This window comes from Fundulus heteroclitus, unplaced genomic scaffold (assembly GCF_011125445.2).
Source record: "Fundulus heteroclitus isolate FHET01 unplaced genomic scaffold, MU-UCD_Fhet_4.1 scaffold_74, whole genome shotgun sequence".
Lineage (NCBI taxonomy): Eukaryota > Metazoa > Chordata > Actinopteri > Cyprinodontiformes > Fundulidae > Fundulus > Fundulus heteroclitus.
In genome coordinates, this window is record NW_023397186.1 from 996,895 (window position 1) to 1,024,840 (window position 27,946).

Consider the following 27,946-nt stretch of genomic DNA (forward strand, 5'->3'; position numbering starts at 1 on the left):
TGAACTGTTGGTTATATTTAATTGGTGCTGATGTGGACAGAAATATAGAAACCCAATCCAAAAATAGACCTGAAAACCTTCAGCTGCTTCAGACAAAAGGAGGAAGTTTGCAGATTGTTTTCCTTCTGCCATTTTGTAATTCTGATCACAGAAAAACACACCTCTCCTGTCTGTGAGCAGGATTTTAAGTCTTTATTGAATCTCAGGCAGAAACATACATTTAACCCTTTATTGCTCTTGTCATTCTGCATAACCTCCATCCAAAACAGTAATTCAGAACGTTTTCTTTTTTTTTTTTGTAAAACAAAATCAGTAGGCTGGGATTGTGTATTGAAGGAAAGTGGCCTCTCTCCAACAAGTTGGGTTCTCTTCTATATAATCATAATAATAATAAAAAAACTACTATCTCATTCAACTTTCATGTATTCCTTCCCATTGATCCTGATTGTAGTAGTATAGATACTGTAACTTCTGGTCTTATGGCTGAAAGCTTAAGGTTTTTGCTGTTGTGTAGAACAGCTACAGCAGTCATTCTTCCACAAAAAACAAACAAAAAAAAACAAACAAACAAAGGAAGAAACACCCAGCAAATCAAAATTAGTTTCCTGAAAACATACATATAGTTTTTTTTTAAACTATTGATACTATTATTATTAACGGTTATATCAACATGGAAGTAAACACAGTCAAACTTAAGTTATTGCCTTGATATTTTTTGCATGACAAGAAATGAGATAGACAGGAACTAGGTGGATTTGACTACATATTCACACGACAAACCGTCCAGACAAATGGCATGCGAGACGTAACACTGGGCAAGGAAGTCGAAACATTTCTGAACACCGTACGACATGAACGTGTAACATGTTGAGCTTCGAGGGGAGTGCGCCTGAAAGACCAACGAAAGGTTCTACAGATTACGTGTAACACTTGTGTGCAAAAAGGTTTACATAAATATCAGACAAGAACACACGTAACAGAAACTTTAGGAACACACAACATTTGTCTTTAAATTGTTCTTAAAATATGGCTTATCAAGTTATTTATTATTTTCTTTTTTTTTAGTAGCCACTGATATATTCTTTTACATGTGATATCTATGATTGTTTGCCCACCTCGAAGGGTATGCGTTGGGGTTTTCTTATGTACAAACTGAGGGAAGGTGGTGGACGGTGATTTTTCTGAGCTGCAGCTAACGCAGAGGAGAAAAAAAAGTTCAAAACTTCTCAGACTAGAAGGACAAACCATCTGAAATGTGACTTTAGCCCTCCGCTTGCTGTTAGCTTTGAAATTTAACATGGCTGATGCTAACGTCGATCTAGCTAACATTCACCTGGCTGTTGAGTCAGTTTAGTCTAACTGTTGGTTCACGTTTGAGAAGTTCCCCTACTACAAAACTGTGATTTCACACCAAAACACTCCTCTAAATTCTATGTTGAATCTACGTTGACAGTAAAAACCTGATTCAAGCCAACCTTGTGAATGTAGCCTGCAAATTCAGCCAGATAATGTTAGCTCTAGTTAGCTGGCTAAGCTACTTCTTTAGCATGTCTTGCAGAGGGCCTGGCAGGTATTTCATCACTGTGTCCATGATGCTTTCCTCTTCCTCCTCATCTCCACAGCCGGCCGGCACGGCCTTCTTGGGTCGGGTCAAGCTGCCGGCTGCCGGCTCCTCTGCAGCCGCCGCTGCCTCGGCCTCAGCTTCCTCTTTTTTCTTCAACCCGTACTGGCAAATTAAAACACAGAACCAGAATGTTCAGGAATGCAAAGACAAAATCCATTTTTGAAAAACACACCATCAAGTTATGAGAGAAACTGGGCCCAATTTGTACCTCCACTTCATACCCGTATATTATCATTTCGCCTGATACAATATTCTATTTTACACAACATTCCGTAGCCATGAACCTTACCCACCTTATGAATTTATTTCTGTTTTAGCTGACAAATTAGGGTTAATTTTTGACAAATTATGGAGTTTGTCACAAAATGTTATTGCTTACAGTAGAGTTTTTTTTAAAACTACACCCAATTGTATTGCTCAAGGTTCTGAACATTTTCTTTTTTTTTAGTAGCCACTGATATATTCTTTTACATGTGATATCTATGATTGTTTGCCCACCTTACCCACCTTATGAATTTATTTCTGTTTTAGCTGACAAATTAGGGTTAATTTTTGACAAATTATGGAGTTTGTCACAAAATGTTATTGCTTACAGTAGAGTTTTTTTTAAAACTACACCCAATTGTATTGTTCAAGGTTGTGAACATTTTATTTTTTTTAGAAGCCACTGATATATTCTTTTACATGTGATATCTATGATTGTTTGCCCACCTCGAAGGGTATGCGTTGGGGTTTTCTTATGTACAAACTGAGGGAAGGTGGTGGACGGTGATTTTTCTGAGCTGCAGCTAACGCAGAGGAGAAAAAAAAGTTTAGCTGACAAATTAGGGTTTATTTTTGACAAATTATGGAGTTTGTCACAAAATGTTATTGCTTACAGTAGAGTTTTTTTTAAAACTACACCCAATTGTATTGTTCAAGGTTCTGAACACAGTTGGGGACAGTTTACCCCAACAGAAAATGACAGCTTGACACCTGAGCCAACACAAATAACAATGAAACACTTTAAGATTGTAGATTACATTTATTGGAGTCACATAGCCTATTTTTTTATGCTGAGCAAGAAATAATTTTCCACCGTTTTGAGTGGAGATACAGTTCGTCTCCAAGGTGGGCATAAATTGTTCGATAAAACATTCTTTGTGGGGGAAGTGTCATATTCATACTTGGGAAACGTGAAGTTTGAAACTACCAAAATGACAAGAAATTAGTCAGCTGTGATCAAACTGAGTGTAAAAGTATTTTTTTCCTTCACTGTCACACTACGCCCACCACAGACTTTTATCCGAAGGTGCATGAAGGAAAAAAGAGGTGAAAATAGATTAGCACTGAGTGGAACTGATCTAAAAACTGGACCTTAAATTACCAATGAGAACTGTGCCGATTCAGGTAGAGCCTTTATTTTGAAGGGGAGCCCTGCTCTAATCCACACAATCTTTATTACTCTGAGAAATACAGTCGTCATTGGGTTTTAGTTATATTTCCACATCAGCTCTCTTTCTGAACACGTTTGTCTGATAATTCCCAGTTCTGTGTTTCTTTTTATCTGCACGACTTCTTGATCCTTCGCTGATGTATTTTAAACACAAATTTAAAAATAACACAAAGGCAAAAGGAAGAGAAAACGACTCCAAAAATAGCAAACTTCAGTAATGCAAGTCCAAGTGTGAAGCCGTAAGAATTAACATAGGTGACAAATTGATCACAAGTTTATGCAGTTTTTAGATTGTAACCTTTTTAAGGAGATTTTCAACCAAGTCAGCTTGGGTGTGTTGTTTGCATAAAATATTAGCTTTCTGTTAAATTATTTCTAAATGCATTCTTTATTTTCTTTAATGGTGACAGGCTGGCAGTGGTTCTTTACCTCGGGTTGACAGCTTTCTACATTCAGACAGCAGATGTGTTCGGCATCGTACCTTATCCCTGATGCCTTGCCTCATCTGTTCCCTCTCAGCCTCCATTTTGGCATATTTGGCCTTCCTCTCCTCCTCCTGCTGCCTCAGCGCCTCCTGTCGCTCCTCCTCTTTCTTTGCTGCATCAGGGTCCTCCTCCTTCTCCTCCCCGCCCAGCATCTTGCCAACATCAGGGGGGCCTCCTGAGAGAGACAAAGACAGGAACATAAAAGGAAAACATGAGGTATAGTGACGGCTCCAGCTGGTCTCTGAGACTGAAGTGTCTAAAAATTTCAAAGTAACAAACTGAGTCAGACACGAGATGAGACATAAAAGTAATTGGCTTATGACGGAGCAGATTGCACGAAAAAATTATTCCAGGTAAAGATTTTATAGAAGTCATTCTATTTAAACAAGCTGCTTTGATACACCAAGAATGCATTTCGTTTTTCCTCTATCCGTGCCACAACATGAACTTTATGAGCATCTGTTGTCTGGGGCTTTGGTTTCTGATAGGTTCTCTCGTGGCAAATTGGCCGCAGGGGAGGGGAAAGACTGACAGCAATTCGATAATCTGTCTTTATTCTTGCAAACCTGCTGACAATGTCCTGGGAATTTGGTTGTCCATGCCACATGTATATTGTAGATCTGAAGAAGGCTCACAAATGTGTCCAGAGAGGTATTTTTGGGAGGTCCTGCAGGAATAAAGGGCTGCTTTCATGGAGTTGAAAGTTCTTGAATACCCAAAGCAAGAGCTATGTCTGCTTTCTTGACATAAACTCAAAACTTCTTCTCAGTGTGCCTTGGACTCCACCAGTGCTAACCTCTATTTTAGAGTTCGTCATTGCCAGCATTACAAGGCACAGTCATACAGACGAGAGTGTCTGCTTTGGGAACCTTGTGGTCTCATCTTTGCTTTTCTGTTGCCTTCTTTGTTTACAGCTGAGCATTCAGGGGCTGGGATAAGAGTCGAGTGCTCCTCTAAGTCTAAGGCCATGGTTCACAACTGCAAAAAAGGTGAAATCGTTCCTCTGGGTTGGAGGGGGGTCAGTCTTTGCCCTAAGCAGAGTAGTTGAAATATCTTGGTCTATTGCTAACAAGTGATGGCAGGATTGATTTGGCCGTTGTCTGCACTAAGGTGATTGCTGCTCTTGTTTATCCTAGTGAGGTTTATCCTGGTGAGGAGGCTGAGCCAACACACGCCAACCAGTTTTGCTGCATTCTGGCCATCACCTGAGAATGAACTGGTGTTTCTTGGGAGAACAATGTCTGGATTTCCCTCCTGGATTTATTGACATCATACACTCACCTCACTGGCTGCAGTGACCAATTATTATAACTGGTAAAAGATACAAAAAGAGAACAAAAGTTACCTCGAAATTATAAAGATCTGAAACCAAATTTAGGTGAAATACAATGTGTGAATTACCGCTTTGTTTAAATTGTTAGCATTTGTTTTAATCATTGCAGGCAATAATTATTTATTAACCTGAAGTTTAAAGATTTTAGTGACGTACATTAGGCAAAGGCAAGGCAAATTTATTTGTATAGCACAATTCAGTACAGAGACAATGCAAAGTGCTCTACATGATTAAAATATAGGAAAATAAAACAGAATAAAACCAAGTAGGAATAAAATGTAGAAACAAAAAAGAACATTAAAAACAGTAAAACAGTTTAACTAGAACAGTCAAAGGGAGTCCTAAACAAATGTGTTTTTAATCTTGTTTTAAAAGAACTCAGGCTTTCAGCACTTTTACAGTTTTTGTTCCAGATAAGTGGAGCATGAACTAAATGCTGCTTCTCCGTGTTTGGTTCTGGTTCTGGTTCTGCAGAGCAGGCTGCAGCCAGAAGACCTTAGTGCTCTGGAGGGTTGATACACTGATAACAAGTCTGTGATGTATTTAGGTGCTAAGCCATTCAGAGATTTATAGACTAACAGAAGTATTTTAAAGTCTATTCTCTGAGATACAGGGAGCCAGTGTAAGGACTTTAGAACTGGGGTGATGTGCTCTACTTTCTTAGTCTTAGTGAGGACGCGGGCAGCAACGTTCTGGATCAGCTGCTGCTGTCTGATCCCTGTGAAAACACAGGCCTGCCTAACATTAAGAAGTTAGCACGCCTCATGAAAAGGCTATTCTACACACAAGATAAACTAAACTTAACAGGTAGAAACTACGAGACTAATCTCAGTAATGCAAAGATGCGATGTAGCAAATGCAGAGAAAGACATATTTTTTTTGGTATTATTATCGTTCTAAAGTAACATTTAATCAGTGTGGATTAACATTTTGGAGCAAAATTTCACTATGCATCACAATTATTAACAAAGTGAAGAGCATGAATTCTTCTCATTCTATTTTCGAATGCCTTCAGTGGCACTAGCATAAAAAATTAAAGAAACTCGTTTTCTTGAGAGAACTTTGGAAATTTCTAAAGCTGCTTGGAGCAAAAATGCTGTGTGGAAATTTGATGCTTAAAAAGACTGATGTCTGGCTACAAACCAAGAAAGATTTAATGCTATTTCCAATTCCTCGCCAGTGCAATCTGGAAAAGAAGACCCTCATTTCAACACATATATGACTTTAATCAGCCTGAATAATGGGCGATCGTTGAGTGAAAAGAAAGAGCCATACCCCCCCCCCCCCCCCCCCCCCCCCTGCCTGTCTGAACCAACCATTAGTCATTTTAAACATGATGAACAGAAATGCCTGTGGTACGAAAAATTAAGCTGGAGACCAGAGCAGACAAAAAAACAGAAGATGGGAAAAGGGAACAAGATAATTTCAGCAAGTGTTATGTTACCAACAGGCTAATTTTGGAAAACAAAATGGGGAAGCAGTCTATCTCTTTGAGGCTGTGTCGTCCAATTAGCTGAGCTGCTCCAGTTAGGGGGATTAGCCTTCAGTTTATGTGCGACCACACAGAGAACGGGGAGAGTGTGACAGCCGAAAAAGATGCTGAGGAAGAAAACAACACAGGCGGTGAAGGGCAACTAGAAAGAGATGGAGGGAAGTGGAGGGAAAGAGCCATCGGAGGAGAAAAAGTAAACAGTCAAGAAGTCTGCAGTGGCCTCCGGTTACTGTTGGAGTTTTGACTCATCAGCATAATAAAATCAAACTTCAGCATAATGAAGGAGAGATATGCAAATCATTTGATGGCTACCTTTACATGAAATAATCCCTTAACCGGGCCGACCTTTAAGTAGCTTTTCTAGGCAAAAACAGAATAACTTCTCTAAACTATAAAGATATTTTTTAATGAAATCTCTCGACTACCAACAAACAGAGCAATGTAAATGAGTTTTTCCTTGTCACTGGGGGAGACCAGTGCTGTATAGGTACAGGCTTAAGGTTCAGACACCTTGCCACCTTGAAACTTGCGACTGCAGCTGAAGTACACTTCTTCCTTTTTACTGATGCTGTAGATCATTGCTGGCCCTCAGAAAAGCCTGCAGCAGCCAGGAGGGGCATTGATTTTCCCATAAATCAGACTAATTAAAAAAAATATCACGTCAGAAAGAAGTAACACAGGCAACTCTGAATTTCACGCCCCAAAAACCAGTACCTGGGATCAAAATTAGTAAATATCGAAATTGTTTTAACAAAATTACCAGTGGAATACATATCGCTACCCTTAACAATCCAAATGAAAAACAGACAATTTTTAAATATATTTTTTATTATATTGTTTACGGTTTCTATAAACTTCCAATAACTATCTGTTTGCCTGGGACATAAATATGACCTGAGACAGAGGCCCATTTCTTTTAGCCACTGACCACTTGAACCCACATTTTTAATTGCAACCACGCACATTGACGAGGATGGTCATTAAGGTAAAACAAAAATCAAAGCTCATTGTTGGAGACCTACAACAAAGAATAACATCTGGGTGTAACCAACTGCCTATACCAACCATCAGGTGCTATTTCCCGTCTGAGAACGATGTCAGATAACTTTCTTTTGTGTCCTGCCATCACAAATGCAAGTGTTCGGTGTTTGCTTGTGTGCTTTGGTGGGCCTAAGATTGTTGAGATTTTCCCAACAAACACTCCAGGTTGGGAACAAATTATATTAATTAGAGTGGGGGCGCTGCAATGTCTTGGGCCTGTTTCTCTTCAAAAAGGCTAAGAGAACTTCATTTACAGAAATGAAGGCTTCATTTACAGAAACATGCAAATCCATATTCCCTGAGAAGTCGGTCATTATTAGATCTTTCAACGGGCTAATGATAAAAAAAAACAAATGGCCACGGGATCACAGAAATGTTTTATCAGGTATAAAATCGACCTTGTTCCATGATTATATTAGTCCCCTGACCTAAATCCAGTAGAAAATCTGCGGAGTGAGCTAAAGACAAGAGTGAATTTTCAAAGAGGCGTCCATCAATAAGCTCCAACCTTGTTTCTGTTACAGCAGAAAACTACGTTATGTTCTTTTCGTGAAAGGCGGTCACAAATGACTAACTGCAGGGCACCCATAGTGCCTCTTGGGATTTTGCTGAAAACAATTACTATCAAAGTAAGACACGCTTCTTTATACTGGCACCGTTCAGTATAAATGATGCCAATAGGTGCTTTACATAAAATTTTAGGAAAGACTTTAAAGGAAAAACATTTAAGCTTCACTTCAAAGGAGAGATTAATATGTCAAAAATCTAAAAACATTGCACAAACAGAAAATGCTAAATTAAATCCAAAGATACATCTACATTTAATCTTCAATCTTGTGCTTCAGTCACTCCCAGTTCGTTAGAGAGATTCTTTGATCGAAAGCTGCAGTAAACAAAAACGTCTTAAGTCCTGATAGAAGGTTTTGCCACATATCAGGTTTTCAGGGAGTTTGATCCAGAGCTGAACAGCATAGAAACTAAATGCCGTCTCCTCTTGCTTAGGAACATAGGTGCAAGGAACTCTGAGGAAGTAGGCCTCTGATGACCTGGGGGTCTACATGGTTTAAACATAACAAGCATGAAACGTGATTCGGCCCGAGACCATTTAGCGCTTTATAAGCCAATTGCAGAATGTAGCATGAAGTAAGTGTTCTCAAATTAAGGTTGGAATAAATGCCGTTTGTACTTTCAGGAGAGAACACCGGCTGACTGAATTGTTTTGTATTGAACAGAACGGGCGGGTAAGGAAAGAAAATGTCTGAGAAAAAAAAATGAGGTCACAGATTTTGCTGCAGGGGGCAGATTAGCAGAGGGAAGCTGATGTGGCGTTATTTGTGATATAGCTTCTGCACTTCTTCTATGAGAAAGAAAGATGCAATTAGAGAGAAGGAGTCACGCTGATAAAGCCTTGTGTGCACACGTGGACGTAAATTGCTTTGATTTATTTCTGGTTTCTATATGCATGAGATCTCATAGAGTTCAGCGTTTGTTGTTGTGTGTTTAAATAGACACACCGTGTAAATACATGCTCAGGAAGAGGAATGTGCAGATCCATCAGATGAATATGAAGTATCTCGGTGTGAGTCTCATTCACTGGTTGCATTTCCATATTCTATATGTGCTCTTAAACCTCCTTGACAGCTTGTATGCACATTCTCTCTGCATTCATGCAGTGGAGAGCTACTATATGAACTGAAGTGGGTTGAGGTTGCATCAAAATGCATTCATAGCTAAACGTGAAGCATTTCAAGTGGTGCTATCAGAGAAATAGCGTACTGTATTACTCAGCGTGGTCCTTTTTCTGCAGATATTTAAATCAACACCATCTTTGAAAGTCAAATGAATTATTTGTTCTTATGGGCTGATATTCTCCAGACAGGGAATATCTTTCATACTAAAAGCTGCATTTAGAGTTGGTTTTTAACCCTGAACATGTAAGTCAGAAACAATATCTTTCTTGCTTTTGTTAAGCTCAATATGTTTATTTGTTAACTGTAAGCCAAAAACTTCTGTCTATGATAGCAAAATGCAAATATTTAGCAGATTAAGATTGTCTCTGTTCAAACCTAATTATTGATTTATTTGCTATTTCTGAGAAGGAACGTATATATACTTTTAAAAAACGGATTTCAAATATTGTACATGCACATTCATGTCTTTAAATTAGATGTTCTGCATGTAATTTCAGCTTAGTGTAAGCCTATCTGGGGGCCGGTTATAAATATACTGACCTGAACAAACATGAAAATACCCAATGCAAATCCCTTTAAAATCAAAGTCATCATAATTGGTTAAACTCGATTATCCTGATAACTATTTTTGGCCTAATTGCACCACAATTCAGTTTAACAATATTTGAACTCAACAGTGACACAAAGGGTGTCATTTCCTAAATCCTTTCTGCCAAATTGCCTCTTTGCTAAGTCTTTCTTAAATCCAAAGCCTCCAGGGAAAGTGGGAAAGATCACTAACCTCAGCTAACTTTCTCACAGCTTGAACGTTTAACAGCATCAGATAAACGGTGTCTTAATATGCCCTTTCCTGCTCGGTGTTCTCAGAGAAAGGCTCTTTAAATCCCTTGTCTGGTTGGACAGACCAGGACCAGGACCAAAGCTCATTAATACCAGCAGAAATGTGTGGCTGAGGGGTGGAAATATGCTGACAGAGAAGAGCGATAGCACTGATTCTCCTCAGTGTTTTTTAATTTCCTCTCGGAGCAGAGTACCCACAAGGGCTGTTATCGAAAACAGCTTTGTTTTACACTGGATCCTAATTTCATGAGCACAACTGAGTTGTTTGTTCATTTGCACTGCATTTTTGTAAACACATTCAAAAAGTTTTATGCAAGTAATTCCCTAAACTATGCTTTAACTTCAAACAACTTTGTTCTAGTAAGCAACATCTGTTAATTTCTCTCTTCTGTAAAGCTGTATTCTTCATGCAGATGAAACACCAACATGCTGTAAATATATTTGATTGCTTTTATGTCTTATATAATTAATTTATTAGGTTTTTTTTTCAGTTGTATTTTGAGCACAATTTATAAGCATAGCTTATTTCAATAGAAGAGTGGGAACAAGTCCACATATCATTTATTTCAAGCATAAAAGTTTCCCCCCAAAGCTGCTACACAGCGAGCTTTCTGTAAACTAAGATTTATAGAAAGATTAAAATTGGCAAAATTTGACTTAGGGTTGTCAAACCAATAATTTTTCTTTTGTTTGCAGCCACAGATTTGCTGTCATCTTCCTCTTAACATAGAATCAACCTAAACTGTGCAGAGTTTACAAAATGGTGAGCTTCTGCTCAAAGAAATCAACATCTCTAAGCAGTTTATTACACATTACTATGATGCGAATACAAGACAGCCACACACATTAACTCGCTGACGGCTGGAGGACACTCATCTCTACGTACCGGTTTAAAGAGACAAAAACTGAAATGACTGAATCACTTTGCAGGTTATTTGCAGATAAAGAAGCTGCTTGGCTGTGTTCTTAAACCCAAATGCTGGGTTTATGCTGTCAGGATCAAAGTGGGTTGGTTTTACCCAAAGATTGAGTCAGAAATAGTGACTCGCTTGCCTAGCCTTCTTATTAGATTATCAAATAATCATTTTTAGCTCAAACAGCTAAAAGAGGTTCTCTGAGCCTCTTTGACAGAATTAAATAGTAACATTGTAAAATCATGCTGCATAATAATGTTAATGCCAGGGGATTGTTTGTGACTTTAGTTTACGTATTATCACTTGAGCAAACAGAAGCCAAAACTGGTGCCAGTTATCTTGCCATTCCTGTCATTAAGTTAGTACCTTCATTTATTATGATCATATGATCTTAATGCAAAGTGAATCTAAAATCTCTGTAAATTTAACAGAAATATTACTTGCTTAATAATCTACGATTGCATGACACTAACATTGGTCCCCTTAAACCATTTTCTGAGTTAAAAATTTAACCCACAACTGTGTCGTTAAATGAATCCAGGAAATACAGCCACACAATATATCACGCAGGACTTTGGGTTGGTATCCCACGTGGTCTAGGAAGGCGTTTTGTTCTTCAACATTTAAATTTCATCTTTTTTTTTTTTTTTGCTTTTTCCCGTATTTTTTAGGCTTGTCAAAAGTAATACCACAAACTGCATTTGTACAAAAATCATCAAACACTGCGCCACTGAAGAACACCCAACAAGAGTGTTGTTGACATGTCCTCAATGCATCTTCACAGTAAACGATTTCTGTCATGATCCTTTAGTGTTAAATGTTTGAGTTTTTGGGTTTGTTTTATGTCTCTGTTCTCTGCTGTTATGGTCTCTAGTTGTAGCCATATTAGTTCAGTTGTTTGTGGAGTAGGTTCTTGGTTCCTTCTGGTTCCTTGTATGTTTTGCATTGTGCTCTTTTAGATTCCTTCCCCGTTTCTCTCTGATCTGCTCCTTTTTCTCTCTCCTTCCTTCAACTCCCTCTGCCTTCATTAGTATCAGCTGTTCCTCATCTCTACCTGATTGCTTTGAACTGTTTCTGCCACACCTTTCTCCACACTTCCCTCTGTATAAACGCTCCCTGGTTTTCATTTCTCTTTGCTGGTTTCTTCTGTTATCCTCCCTCGTGGTCCGTCCCGCTGCCCTGTCCTTCTGTTTATGCTCCTGGTGCTTGTGTAAGTTTGCTTTGATTCTCTCATGAAGTCCTTATATTTATTATGAATCTTGTTACAGAAAAGTGTTATATAAATAAACTTGCCTTGCATTGCCTTACATGACAGAGTCAAATTACTTTAAAGTGCTTTTCTTCTGAGCCAGAGCGAACATCATTATGTTCATGCTTAACCTGATAATCAGACAAAATGGTTCATCTCTGAATGGGAAATGTAAGTTGTTATCTCCATTTGATCTGACAGGGTTTTGGCTTCTTTTAATTTGTACATCTGAATTAAAAGTGTAACTTGCCCCACTGTAAGAGCATGACCCCTCAGATAAATGTTGAAATATGCCACCAAAGTGGGCAGTGCCAAGAGACCCTGAGGGGCATGGCCAAATGTGGGGAATGTGGAAAGTTAAAAGCAATAACAAACGCTAAACCACTGTTCAACCCTAAGAGGGCAGCACTAAGACAGTTTTAAGACAATTATTGCAGAACTAAACAAGTTCACATGAAAATGTTAAGAAATGCACAGTAACATTAAAGTAACAACCTTTACGCCCTGTTTATATAGTTTATGTCTAAAATATGTTGATTTTGGGGTGAATTACACTTCTATTGTTGTTCAACATCATTGGAGTTAAGATAATCAACCACCTATTGAACATCTATTCACACTGAAGTAAGAACATTTGAGCTTTGATGAAAATGTATAAAAACAATGCGTTATAAAGACTTGACAAGAGGAGAAATTATGTAATTTACAAGAAAAAGGTGATCGCCAATTAGTATTGAATTATATAATGTCTGTCATACTCAGTTTAAACACATTTTTAATATTTGTGTTTTCTATTAGAATGAATCAGAATCAGCTTTAAACAAGGAATTTGACATTGGTTTGCTTTCTTTGAACATATTTTAAGTGCAAATATACACAAAAAACAAAAGGTAAAATTAAAAAAACACACTCAATAAAGAGCCTAAAGAAATGTTTAAAATTCTATTTTATTTTTGCTGGAGTGACACACTAGAGGATCTGTGTGCAAGTGTGTGTGTGGGTGGGTGTGTAGGATTAACCATCATGTACTGAAGACCAGATCCATCAGCCAATCATGTTGCAGTGGTGTTTAATGCAGTTATCTCTACTTTCAGGGAATAAGGAGAGGAAGAAGTATCTCAAGGTGTCTCTTGTTTCATTTCCCCAGTAATTGCTTCACTTAGTTGTGCTCTCCTTTTTAATACGGAAGGTTAAACCCTTCCATATTAAAAAAAGGGGAGCACAACCCTTCCATATTTATATCTGTTATAGTTTGTTAAAAAGGAGAGCACAACTCTTCTGTGTTTATTTGGTCTGGAATTCGACATATGGTGAATTTCAAACCAAAGAAATAATAACTGTTAATTTTTGCTTGAAATTAATTACTTTTCATGTATTGAAATATAGAATGAAAAACTGAATGTGAAGACGTTTTTAATGTCAGATAAAATATGAACATAAATTATTATAAGAGACTGCGATAACTCCATATGTTTTAAATCCAAATTATTCTAGTGCATAGTGCAACAACACAGCTCCACTGAATAGGCCCAAAAAGGATTGCAGCGTGTACATTTTTTGTTGCTGTTCTGCCCCACAGCCTTTCGCTTGTATATCAACTCTTCAAGCGGCGTCTTCTCTGATTAATGCTCTCGCAGCCTGGCCTGTCAGATTAGGGGGCTGGGTGGCCATCTCTTGGTCATTTCAAAGTTGTGCCATGCTCTTTCCATTTTCATGTGATGGACTGAACAGAGCTCTGTAGGACGTTTAAAGCTTAGGAAATGTATTGACCGATCAATTCAGCTTTAAACTTCGTCCCAGCTGTACCCTTTAACTCTCCGGTGTGTTCTTTGGTCATCATAAAGCTGTATGTATGCTGAAATTGAATTACAGGTACATCAACTCTGTTTACTACTGAGGCGACTTCTGGAATCAGCTTGCTGCACTGAATCAAAGTTAGGGGTGTCAGATCAAAAGTGGCTGAACATAATTTGCATATCATACTGTTTTTAGATATTTATTTGTTTAAAATCAACATATCATTTTCCTCTCACGTTACACCTATGCATTGTTTTGTGTTATCAACATCTCCATTAAATCAATTGAAGGAAGATTGTGATGTTAAATGGATACGAATAACATAAAAAATAATGTTTTATTGTTCCGAAAGTACAACCAAGTAACCTAGACTTAAAAGAAAAATGTTTATGCGGTTATCTGAAATCTGAGTGTTTATGTAAATAAGCATATGAAGATACACATTTATCACACCCTGACCACGATTGTTGAAAAAGCCCTTATTATGAAATTTGACTGAGCTGCTTCAGAAAGGGTCAGAGCAGACTCTACCTAGCCTGGCCAGACAGACTGACTTACGACTTATGTATTCAATGCACAGCTTGTCAGTCTGAGCAGGCTACTCTCTGGTCTTAAACTTATCGGACCAATCACAGCGCAGGAGGCTGGAGTTTATGATGCGTCACTCTTAATGCTAAAATTACCCATAATGCAGCGGCGATTTTGTGTAACCATAACAGTCAAGACGGTGTTTCATTTTAAAAAGGATTTTTTTACCATAAACTTCTGTTTACTTATTTATTTTTTATAAATCTTATAATAATTATTTCCCTTTAAGGCAAACATTTAGAGTAACAGCATATTTCTTGTGCATAGCATTGTTCTTTTCTGGTCAGGCAGACAGCTGACTGCATAATCAGCCAAGTTATTTTACTACTGTCAGAGATCAGGCGGTCACACCTTTATTGTGTTTCTCCAGTTTGTTACATACTATGGATGTTTTTCAAAAGGCGAACTTCTGAAACACAGTTTAAATGTACGCAGAACATCAGACTACTTTCCTGCATTTACACTAACCCAGATTATAATTTTACATATATACATGCAAGAAGTCAGTTCAAATGCTGCCCTGTCAGCAAGATGACATCCATGGGTTGGTTCCAAGAAAGTAAACAGCTTTTTTGGTCCGACAGTAGGCGTTCTCTTGTCCTGTTCTGTTAATGAAGCCTTTTTTTGTGGTGGTGCAACCTGCTGGACCTCAAGGACTTTCCCTTTTGGAGTTCTTTCTTTTTTTTTTACTCTCTTTTAAACCTTTCCTTAGATTCAAGGCAGGTATCTGAAAACTACAAATTATATATGGGAACCTCACATATCAGCAAGAGAATTAAATCTTTAATCAGCTAACAACACTCTGAACATCCATTTTCAGTTCCCCTCGGGGCTTCTATTTAAGTAGGTAGATTTAATTATTGTTTCTATTTGATTCTTTAATGACCTGTCCAGGGTGTACCCCGCCTCTCGCCCATTGAATGCTGCAGATAGGCACCAGCACCCCTCGCGACCCCACAAGGGATGGACGTGTTAGAAAATGGATGGATGGATAATTCTTTAATGACATAATCATAAGAAGATATTGGAGGGATTACTAATAAAATAATTACTGATTCTGTGTGTGACTAGATCCAATTTAAACAAACATCAACATTGTGACTCTGAGAATAAACACATTGCTATCAGATAATAATCGATAAACCTTATTCTTTTTTCGTTTCTACAAAGTAACAGGCTCAAAATGGCTGCATTCCTCACATCTTAGATGAAACTGTTATTGCTGGTGCTCGAGGCCTTCAAGGTTTGATTGAACTGCAGACCTTGAAGCTTTGTGAACATGTCTCTTTTATAATGTCATTCCAATCTGTCAAACTAACTTCAGGTTGGAGGAGTTTTTGAAGTGCAGCGTCAGTCCTTGAGCGCTCTGGAGCAGGAACATATTTTCCACCGTGGCTTTCAAAGCCCTTTCGGCAAAAGGCTTCCAAACATTGACCCACCACTGATTAAAATGTGTCTAAATGATCCAATGGTTTTGTCTGTTTATGTAGAGGAGGCTCAGTAACGGCTGTCCGGTGAAAAATACGGTTTTCAGGGAAGCTTCCTTACTACGTTGGCAGTCGTTAATCTTAGCTTAAGTCTCCATCTTAGTTGTTGGAATAAGAAGAATCAAATTATTTCCGTCTTTTTGCAATACGGTTTAGTTTTTAACTGTGAATGGAACACAAAGTATGATTTTTCTCTTTGAAACGTTTTGTTTCGTTCGTTGCTCTTTTTAGCCACAAGTCTGCGGCTAACATAGAGTTTTCAGCTGTGGCTGCTGCACCAAGCGAGTATCAAATTATAACCCTGCTGAGTCATTTCAGTTCAACTACGCTCCGTCTTCCTCCCAGTATCTGTAACTAGAGCCGCCTGAGAGGATTACTTAATGCACTGGAAGCATTCTCTCCGTCACGAAGGCTCATCTTCACACTAAACACTTTGGAAAACTAAACTAAATGGCTCAAATTCTAACAGTGGACGCTTGCAATCAAGAATGTTGTTTCTCATCTTTCGAGGTTACTATCTCAGAAAATGCTATTGTGAAAAGAGTAAATTGTAATAGTTGAGAAGCTGGGGTAAAATAGTCGTTAGAATGCTTAAATTGGGTATTTTCCCTGACCCAAACCAAGTATGTATGGTGTCCAAATTCAAGGAAATGAAATGGAAAAACAATTCAAGCCAGCTCTCTTAATTAAATATAATGATGTTGCTGTACTCGTTCAACATCATCCTGAGGGTGTGGAGTTTTTGGGACGATTATATCCCTAAGCAAAGCAAGGCAATGTTAATTTATGTGTCAACTACAACATGAATGTGTTCATTGCTAATTTAAACTGAATTGTATGAAATCACCTTTTTGACAGCTGTTTTACTCCATAGAATGCAGTCTACTCCTTGTGTTTGTGCTGTCGTTTTTTGTTTACAATTATACTATGTTGTCGTGGAGTAAGAACAGTCAAGTTCAACCAACTTCTTCCATGTTGTGACAGACTAATCTTTTATTCTGGTTTTAAAAAAAGTATCAACTTTCAATACAAGGAAGGGATTTTTTTAGGACCAATCAGTGATTGGTCATACTCCGTCCCTCATGTTGCGGGGATTATTACCTTATCTATTGGTTGTTCCACATGCCAATCATTCTGACGTGTTCACCTAACGCCAGTGTGTGTGTTCGTTCCTTGTTAGTTTCCGCTTGGTGGCTGCGCATGCGCACTTCTATGTAATATAATATATTATCTTAAAGGGGCCTGGTCACATACTATGACTTTACGAATTTCTACCCCAGTCTCATTCTGGTTGCATACAAAGGTTTTCCGATTAAATTATCTAGCCTTGTTGGCTTATAATATTTTATTTCTGTTTTACACCTTTGTTTTGGTAGTAGTTGTTATCAAACAAAACACTTCTGCGTATATTTACAATAACAAGATCACGTGATTTTATTTGGAGATAAATTCATGTTTTTTTGTTTTCTTTTTGTGGTCAAATTACTTGACTAAGCACTTTTAAAATTAAGTACTTTTAATTTAGTAGAAATGTTGATTGTTTATTAAATAAAACAATATTGTTAATTTTACTCAAGTGCATAAAAAAATCACCAAACAGTGTAACTTGACAAAGAAAACTGGATCGAATAGCAGGTAGGCTTATTATACTTTTGACACAACTTGATGTAATTCACAAAAAATTGTACATCCAATACATGTGCAGAGTTTATATCAGAATAGATTTCAAGTGCAATGAACTTCCAAGGAGGTTTGTTGAAAAAAAAAATGCACTTTTCAGGATCAAGTTCTCACAATCATTGTAAGGCAACCGGTTTTAAATTGAATTTGTCCTGCCCTATACCTATCCTGTAGTAAAATCGGAGAAACTGATAGTTTTGCAATGGTCTCTTTTCCCCAGAACTGACTTTTAGCCCTGATCCAGCTTTAAATAAGCTAAAGCTATTAGTTATTAAGTGAGTATATAGTACTATTTTTGCCTTTGTTAGATAGCTGACAGCACCGGCAGTGAATGATGTCTGTACGGGAGCGTGAAATCAAAGCAATGAATTGGACTGCAAGCAGAAATGTCCTGATTACAAATTTCAGCAGTGCACAAAGATGCTGTGTGGATTCTTACAAACATTTACCGACGGGCTCAGAGCAGCAGATCCATAGATTCCTGGATTGATCATCTGGCTGATTGGTTTGCTTCATTATCTGATAGCCTCTCCTCTCTCATAGAGCTTCAATGACTTACAATCCAACCATAATGCTGAGTCATTAGTTTTGCTAACTGGTGAACGAGGTCAATAAGTCAAAAAAAAGAAAAAAAAAAGAATCTACATCCAAAAACATGCCAACACAAGAACAGGCGCAAACATCCCCTTGTGGTATCAGACCTCTGTCCAAACATAAGGCAGGATTTCGTACACAACAAGCAAACCCACCCACACTCTGAAATCCAGCCCCTTAGCCTGCAGACGAAGCTCAGCGGAGTAAAACCTGCCTTAAACTCAATGCAGTTGATTTAAGAATTCACAGTGCGGCTGCACGGCCCAGCAGCTTATGCGGAGCAGGGCGGTGATTGCATCCCCTGCATCCCAATGAGGTGACAGGGCTGTGCATCAGCCCAACAATTCAACTATAACTGGCTAACTGCTGCAAGCTGGAGTGCAGCGTCTCGACGGCACGCACGACTGAGCAAAATCTGAGAGATCCCTGCATTAAAAGCACCGGTGCCACTTTCTTGCCCTTTGCCTCAAAGCTAAAGCTGACAAGGTGGTTCAGTTACGGAGCTATTATTAGGACTAATTAGAGGCAAATATTATCCAAGATAACATTAAAGAGGGTAGAGCTTGAAGGATTTAAAGGACAAAACTCAATTTTCCCTCTAATTCTCTCTTCTCAAGGACTCTCTTGACAGTTTGTCTAATAAGTTATTCTGTGCATGTGTGTCTGTGTGTGTGTGTGTGTGTGGTCATTAGTTTGCCGCAGGACAGAAAACAGTCCACTGTCCCACCACGAAAACCCAGCAAGTGCTGCTCGACGAGCGTCCCTTTAAATCCTTAGCACTGCAGTGCTGTTAAATCAACCTCACGCCAGGGAGAGAACTCACCTCCCAGTGCAGCTTTCATTATAAAATTCATGATGAAGCAGTTCTGTGTTCTCCTCCCTCAGCCGACGACGTTATCAGAGACAGACCTGGAGCAAGGGGACAGAATACAGGAGCCGTGACTGCCCGCACTTCTACGGTATTACAGGAGTTTAAATGGGATGGGGTCTGACAAAGGGGAGGATATGGAAGAGGGGGGGATTCGGCGCAGGGAAAAAAAAAATACCATACATAATTATTTCAGAAAAAAGCACCAAAGCCACTTTTTTTTTACCAGAGGGCTATAAATTACCATCAACAGCCACAAAATTGTATTTACTTTTGCCGCCGAAAGACAAAACTGGGTTACGGCATCTGTACCCTTCTAGAACGACCCTGAGTTTAGATGAGACACCTGCGCCCTCGATTTACAACCTCACTCCATCTTAAGAGGATTTATGCTGACACTGCCTGACTTCCTGTAATTCATCCTCATAAAAAGGACTCCCAGAGATGAGGGAAAGAAGGTGAAACAAAGGCAGGGTCACGCGAAGCTGGAGGAGGCTGCTCTGTGTAGCCACAAGCGTGAAGGAGCATCACCTTCCACAGTAAGAAAAATAAATGGACAGGTAGTTTTGGATCCTCTGCTTCTCCTTGACTTTCGTGTCCTTATGTAAATGGATTATATTTATAGAGCGCTTCTCTGGTCATGCTGACCACTCAAAGGGCTTTAGCCAACACTACAGCCACATCCACCCTGTCGCACTCACTAATACACCAATACGCAGATTGGTAGGCAAGTGCCTTGCCCAAGGGTACATCAACATGTGACAGAAAGAAGCTGGGATCAAATCCACAACCATCCGATTGCAAAACGACTCCTTTACCCTGTGAGCCAAAGAAGCCCGTGACAGTTTACATTCGACAACATGACTTATTCCATCTAAATCTTCATTAAATACTTTTTAAAACCGTATTTTTCATAATTTCTCATCTGAATTAGCATCTTTTCACAATATTAAACGTTCTTGCTAAAACTATATAGCACATATGCTTTGTATTTTATGGAGATCTAATTCATTTAAAGCTCATGGATTTTCCACACCAAATGTATATACTCTTTATACAATTTAAGGGTAAGATGTGCATTTCAGCTGTATTCTCCCGCATACCCTTGACACTGCAGTACACGCAAATGCATCTTTAACTTCCTGCATCCGTCCGCTCAAAGTCATCGTGCGGCACTTGAAGACCTTTCAGTTGTTTCCTAATATCCTCCCACTGCACCGTCATCTGCAGCAGGACCCGTAGTTTCTGTTCATCCAGTTGTAACTAAATGTTCTCGCCGCAGCATCCACACTCACTTTAGCTCGTAGTGCCACCACATATATTAGCCAAAATCTAGCATGAAAAAATATTTTTCACATTAAAAAATAGGGGGATGCAAACATAAGCATCTTCTGGTGGGAGGTGCATAAACCTACGACCGTCCCGTCCCATCATCAAACGTCCCCATCCTTTACCTGCTTTTGATGCGCCTCCTTTAAATCAGCCGTCTTCCTTCCTCCCCGCGCTGGGAAGAAATAAAAAACGTACAGTTTATGCGTCTAAAATGAAGCACCGTGCATCTCTTTGTGTGAGCAGCTCTCAGTTTGCAGTCATGCCGGCTGTGTCAGAGTAAGGCTGCAGCAGAGGAGGAGGAGGAGGAGGAGGAGGAGGAGGAGGAGGATGGGGAGAGTCTATCCCTGCAGGACGAGGGGGAGAACATGCACAAAAAGAGGGAAGGGGAGGGGGGAGTTACATAGACCCTGTACCCTACCTTTCCAGTTTCCTTTAACTCTGACAGCCAGCATGTAACATTAAAAGTATGTTAAAATGAATAGCGCCTATTCATTTTAACATAGTGCCATGCATGCATGTGATTGTTACCATTTTAATACTGAAAGCTTTTTGCTTATTCCTTCTCAAGCAGCCTGCAGACTGATGTAGTTTCCTCGCCGCCGTCCAACAACACCTTGTGATTGGACAGGAGAGTTGCCGTGACAGTGGAAAGCTATCTGACATTAACTTTTCTCATTTTTCTTTTAGAGATTTTCTGATGCCTCATGGTGCTCTTTATTACTGCTGCCACCAGTTGTATTTTTATCCTCAAGTGGATATGAGTCAAACAGACTATTCATTGGATAAATCGACTGGATATTGCAAGGACTAGATCAACCCAGTTCCTACCTCTCTGCTGCTCTCGGTGTTAGCACCCAGCCAGTCTCGTCGACCTGAATAACATCCACCTGCTCACCTGTTTCCCAGCACATTTATCACTGCTTTGACGTCAAGGACAAACAGTATGTTTATCACTTAACCTTGATCCTGATTCTAAAGTTGAAGCTCTAAAATTAGCTAATCTAACCTTGTGAGTGCTTGGGTAGTCCCCTTTTTCTTGTCATTGTAGGGATATTTGGGTTTATGATGAAGAAGACAACCAGACACAACATCCCCCCGTCTAGTATGCAAGATAAACAATGCCATCCGCTTATTTATCTTTTTTTTATCCCCTTGAAACACCTGTTTTCATTGTTGCCATAGTGCATAAAACACAATGAAGTACAACCCCAGCTCTTAAAATAGGACAACAAAAATAATAACAGCTAAAAATCGCTAACAATGCAAGTTTAAATCACTAACATTGGAGATTAACATCAGTGATGTCAATGTACACCTTTGTGGCAGTATGTTTCAAGTGTGGGGTCTGTGATCCCACCTGTCAGAACGCTGGACATCCATCAACCTATTTTTATGGCTATTTAAGGAGTTTTGAGCTCATAGATTCCCTCCTAAACAAAGACTGTGAAAGTCCTGCATGGCTTGTCCATTTTGTTAACCCCCACCACCATTTAATCATATTAAGACACCAAAAGACATATTTTCGCTTCTCTGCTGTAATATTAACCTGTCCAGACTGCAGGCAATGTCATTTTTTTTCTACATCTATGCACTTCAATGTCGTCTATGTCTAAAATTTGCTTTTTTAGAAATGCAGAAATGCCCAACTCGATTTTGGAACTTCTAGAGACCCATGTGGAGACTTGGTATAATAATGGCTAATATTTAAAGGAAGCAAATCTTTACAAATAGGGAGCAAGTTTTTCTAAAAGGGTTATTGTTAGAATACATAATACATAAATAAAGGTAAAGTGTTGATATCTGCTTTAGGAAAGAACAGAAGGCGATAGTTCTGTGGTGTAAAATCCAGTAGTTGGTCTCACAGATATCTCCAATAACACATCTCAAAGCACAGTGATGTGCAGCATCTAGAGGTGTGAGCATAAAGTTGGCTGATCCTTTGCTCTCAATGAAGACATTTTAAATCTAAATAAATCTATCCATTTTCAGGTGTTGGGTTGTAGGGAGGCTGGTGCCAATCTCCAGCGGTCGCTGAGTGTGTGGCGAGGTACACCATGGACGAGTCGCCAGTCCATCACGGGCAACACCCACACACACACCTAAGGGCAATTTAGAGTACCCAATTTACCTAACAGTCATGTTTCTGGACAGCTAAGTTATTGTTTGTTTAGTTTGTGTAATATTTTGCTGGAAGTTAAAGCTAGTCTAATTAGGTATAAGCTGTGTGGAGTTCTTAATGGAAAAGCTCTCCCTGTGATGTGGATGACTGCATTCACCTAGTTAGCTTAAGACACCTACAAAATAACGCACGCTGGAAAACAGATAACCTCTCCATGAGGACATTCTTTTTTCAGATATCACGTGAGGAGACCACACCCTTTGAGGGGTGTGTCTATGGTTAGAAAAAGAGCGTGTGGTTTGGAGTCGGGGGCTTTTCGTCGGCAGGATGTCGCCCGAGTTGTTTTGTTATAGGAGTCCAGCGCTGTAACTTGTAATTTTTTTTCTCTGCCGTAAATTGTTCCGCTAAACTCTGAAGCTGTGTCATCCTTAGAGGGTGTTTATAGTGGTAAGTTGCTTGGAGGACTTTAACGTTCCAGTGCCGTTTGAGTGTACTAAGCATGAATAGCCCGCTAGTCATACTTAGAAGCTTAGAAGTTCTGGGTACTTCAGCTTCTGAAGTACCCAGAGAGAACCCACACATGCACAGGGAGAGCATGCACTACATGCAGAAAGACTCCAGGTCGAATCCCAGGGTTTGAACCCAGGACCTTCTGGCTGCAAAGCAACCAGGCAACCAATAGTCAGCTCATAAATAAAACAAATGTAAATAAAATAAAAAATGTAAATGAAATGATAAAATAATAATAATGATAATTGATATATATATATATATATATATATATATATATATATATATATATATATATATATATATATATATACATATAAGTCAGACATCTAGTATGCACCCTAAAGTCAGACTTCTAGGAGCGTGCTAGATCATTTTTTCTATGTGTAACTAATAAACTGAACTCATCGCCACATCATTGCTAAGGAATGAGTCTTCACACAGTGCTGTACCGAAGCATTCATTGGAAAGCTAAGTGAAAGGAAAAAGTGGTATAATACAGTGCACTAGGTTCCTTAGTTTCATCTATTAATAAAAAATAATGCAATTTCCAAGCATTACCTTTATGGAACCTCAATAATAGTTTTAAATTCTACAAAATGGAGTCTTAGCAATGCTGTTGTGCACAAACCATTATACGTAAAGAAGTCACCACTTCTAACACATCTTGGTGCAATCTTTGATTTCTATCTTTACAATTTTTAAAGTTAAAGAGACGTTCGTTCAAAGGTTAAATGCTTTCTTGCAGCATATCAAACATCAGCACATTTACTTGCTGTCAACAGTTCGTAAGCTCCTTTTCAGCTTTTATTTTGAAACTGTGAAGGTACATATCCAGATCATTCTAGTTCGAACATTCTCAGATGTTTGAAGTTTATATGCTTACAATCCATGTGAACTAACATTTTCCAGCTACAAAAATGATGACCTTAGTCCTCCTTACTCAGATTTTGATCAAATTTGCACATGAGTATTTTAATAATTAATGCGAGCAGTTTCCTGCTTAATATATCCTATCATTGACTGGATGAACACACAAAGGGCTGGGCAACGATTATTGCTCGAAAATCCCTCGTAACCAAGCTGAGAAAGTTATAAACCTCAGGCACGATGAACTTGCTTTATCATTTGTTTTAAGTATGGGGATGCAAGGCTGACAGAGTGAATAAATATAGAAACTCCTGCTGATCTGTTGCTAATTATCCTGAAACAACAGTGCTGCCCTCACCTGTTCCCCTCACAGACCTCTACAAGTCCCTACGTAGTTAATATCCCAAAATAGCACCGTAGATTTATGACTCCCCCCCCCCCCCCCTGTGTGCTGTGAAAGGTTCCTGTAATGATCTGTTCTGTGATGAGAAGACAGCTTGCTTTTTTTTTTTTTTGGCTTCGGTTTGCCTTATAATCCAAAAAGTAATAACTTACAAAGGCAATTGTCTTTACAATCCTGTTTTTGTTTTCCACGTTTTATGACAACGTAACCCTAAATCTTCAAGTCTCCAAAGCAGAAGCGCTCATATTTTAAAGATCAGGTTATTTGAGTAATGATCCCTCTGCAAGTCTTCTTCTTACTGCCTGTGCCAGTATTTTCCTCTGTGATGTTGTAGGTCATATCCCTGTTTCTGAAGGGCACAGTGGCCTCTGAAGTCCAATGGGGAGGGGCGGGTTTTCTTTGGATAGTAGGCTGCTGTCCGTCATTTTTTTACTGCACTCAGAGGTCCCCAGAGACACTGAAAGAGTGAAAGGAGGAGCTGGCGGCGGAAAGATGAGGAGGGGGGAAGTGTAGGAGTTGCATGTAAGTCTCTGTGTGTGTATGTCTATCAACCTCTGAAGCCCCAGACATGGGGAGGTGTATTCTGCTGCAATGCGTAAAGACATAATGGCTTCATTCAGACAGTAGACATTTCGACTTAAATGCCAGATGACTGACTGGTTGACAGAAGAGTTTCAGACAGTGCCTGTGAAACTGACAGAACAGCTGATTGCCTTGCTGACTTACATTGTTTTATAGGTCAAACGCCTTGTTCATCTCCCCTGGGAGGGTTGGTGTCCATAAAACCAAAAGAAATTGATCGGAAGGAATTCTGGAAACAAATTAGGTTTCTGCATCCAAACGTTTATGCTTTGTTCAGTTTACCTCGAAAGATGGCCCTCAAGGCTGGGAACGTTGTGACATCAGAGCAGAGGGTGCTCCGGGTGCAAGTCATTGCGCTTTATGTTTGGACTTGGAAGTCAGATCAAGCTCCAAGCTGTAATTCACCCGGAAGTCGGAATTCCAGTGTGTAAAGTGTTCATTAAATGTTTGCATTGTTTTGGCTGTTAAAAGCAAGAATTGGTTCAAATGATTAAGGGGTTAAAGTTGGATTGATCATCAGAACATTTGTACTGGGTGTTTATTTAAATTGTGTGTCCTTGGGGGGGGATACAAAAGAACCGGACTTAGTGTGTTAGAGCAAGGTCTGGGTCTGATAATGATAAAGAGGTCAGTTTAGTATCAAATATGGCCGCCATGCAGAAAAGCAGTAAAGCTGTCATATGAGGAGCAAGCATTATGCTTTTCAGCAGCCATTTGTGAACATGTTTTGAGATTAGATTCAAAGGTAGAGGAAACTTCATTATAACTGGTCTGCACTGCTACAAGCAGTTAGCACCACCGCAGCAAGTCCCACTGTTTTTATAACGTGCAAGTTAGAAAACACTTGATACCACTTGATACCACCCAGTAACACTTGATACTGTTTGTGATGCTAACTGCTATCTACATTCTATGCATTAAAACAGTAAAGGAATATGCTAATAAATTGAGATTGTAATTTTTTGCATTTGTGTAACCAGTGAAATGAGACTCAAACTAGCAGAAGTATAAATAGCTTATTCCTGCAAATTGCATTACGTTTTATATGCACAGCAGCCATCCCATATCTGCTCTGGAACATTTGCCGGGTTTTGATTTGTTGTACTCGCAATTCTGAAATTACATTTTCTTCTCAGGTCAAATAAAACTCAACATAATCCAGATATTTCACCTTGAAAATAGGAACTTCATTCTATGAATGACATCCCTACAATCGGAACTGCATTCTGGTTGCAGGTTGGAAAACCAGTAAAAAGTGCTACTTTTTTATTCTAGGTGAGGCTAACAGCTATTAGCAATGTAAGCAGGAAGGTTTCTCTCTGTGTTTCTTGGTTCAAGACTCCAACTGAACAAAATAAAACCCATCAGAAGTGCAAATTAACTGTTAATTTTGCAGCTTACACGATGTTTTATACACACAGCAGCCATATTGAAATTAAACTCAGGGTTTGTGAAGAAACTCAACTCATCTTCCAGAATTTGACCATTTCAACCTTCAGAATAAAAATGGAAGGTGCCATTCATATTTTTTGTTCTTAGGTACCAATAAAACGTTCCTTTGAAAAGTTCCATGAGAAAAATTCAACAAAATAAATAAAACCCTCCTCTTATATTGTATCAAAAACCATCATTCCCAGGTTAATGTTCTGTTTAGAAACATTATTAACACTTTTGAATGAAGCTGTTAAAGGTTAGAGTCCGGTAAACATCCTGTATCAACGCACTTTTTGCAAGATACATGTAATTTGTGTTAAAAGTGTCAATGGGTGTGCCTTTAACTGATTAACACTTTTCAACATATCAGACACTTCAAAGCAGCCAAATCTAGAAACAAACAATACAATAAAGTGAACATAAACAAAGAATTAGATGTAAGCTGATGTATTGGATAAATGTCATTTTTTAATAACCCCAACTAGAAAATATATTTACCAATAATCTGTTTGATTTTGAAAAAAATAAAATCTTGAACCACATTATATTCAGCCGTCCAAGAACTAAAGCACCACAGCATTTTTAAAGTTTTAATCACAAAACCGTTAGGAGCCTTTCATCTCGCCAGTATGTGTGTGCACATCAATAAAAGAACGAAAAACCCTCTCGACAGAGGGACTGGGTTTCCACCCAAGCATGACATCATCAGGGCCATATTGTGGTGTCAAGAGGTCGTTCGCTCCCAGAGATCCAGCAGGAGGGCAAAGGACTGGTGAAGGAAGCTGCCCAGCGTGTCAACTGGATAATCTCCAGTGTGAGGTGACGAGACACAGAATTACATGAACCAATATGAAACTGTGAGGCTGTCATGTTTGCTCAGGAACAGTTCTTGTGAGTAAATGTGACTGGAAGGACAGAAGGCGATGCTGTCTCTCAAAATCCAGGTACTGTGCAGCTCATTTTCATCCTCACTTTGTCCCGGTGACCCAGTCACTGGAAAACAGAACTAGCCTACATTGGCTGCGTCTCATATCGAGCAGTGCACGAGCAGTGCAAGTCTTCCTGCTGCCTCCGCTCTGATGTATACCTTCCTCTGCACCTGTGTGAGAAAGAAATAAAACACTGCAGGAGGCAGGGCTCCGCGTTCTCCTCCACAACAACGATTGGAAAGAATCCAGAATGGAGTGCACCGTGCCCCAGAAAGCCAGTGCAGTGGAACTGTCATGGAGCAATGCGGAGAGGAGGGAAAAGCAGAAAAATGCTGGCAGCTGGATTCACGCCCACCATGCAAACAACTGCGAGCTCACAGGTCATGCAGTAGGTGGTGAAATTAGAGATTGGGAATAGTGTTTGTAATGTAAAATAAAGTATTCTTGCTAACATCTTTAATGTGCGAATATGCAAATAAGGCATATTTAATAAATGTGGGGAAAAAATCATTGTTTTAATATATTTTATTTATGGATATTCAGACTTATATAACAAAAAATAAAACACATTTTAAAGACTTAAAACGGTCTTATAGTTTAATTCCTTAACTAAAGAATTTAGATCTCTTGAACATTTTATCACATTATA

At 39.0% G+C, this 27,946-nt stretch overlaps 1 protein-coding gene across 1 annotated transcript; it reads right to left on the reverse strand.

The window, feature by feature from the left end:
* Window positions 1-286: 286 nt before the first annotated feature.
* Window positions 287-20,742, reverse strand: cplx2l (complexin 2, like). The gene is made up of 4 exons (XM_012867015.3): window positions 20,573-20,742; window positions 19,074-19,159; window positions 3,541-3,719; window positions 287-1,726 (listed from the first exon to the last, which is right to left on the reverse strand). The coding sequence occupies exons 2-4, from the start codon at window positions 19,102-19,104 to the stop codon at window positions 1,535-1,537; spliced, it is 402 nt and encodes a 133-aa protein (XP_012722469.1). The 5' UTR covers window positions 19,105-19,159; window positions 20,573-20,742; the 3' UTR covers window positions 287-1,534.
* Between the last annotated feature and the right edge of the window lie 7,204 nt (window positions 20,743-27,946).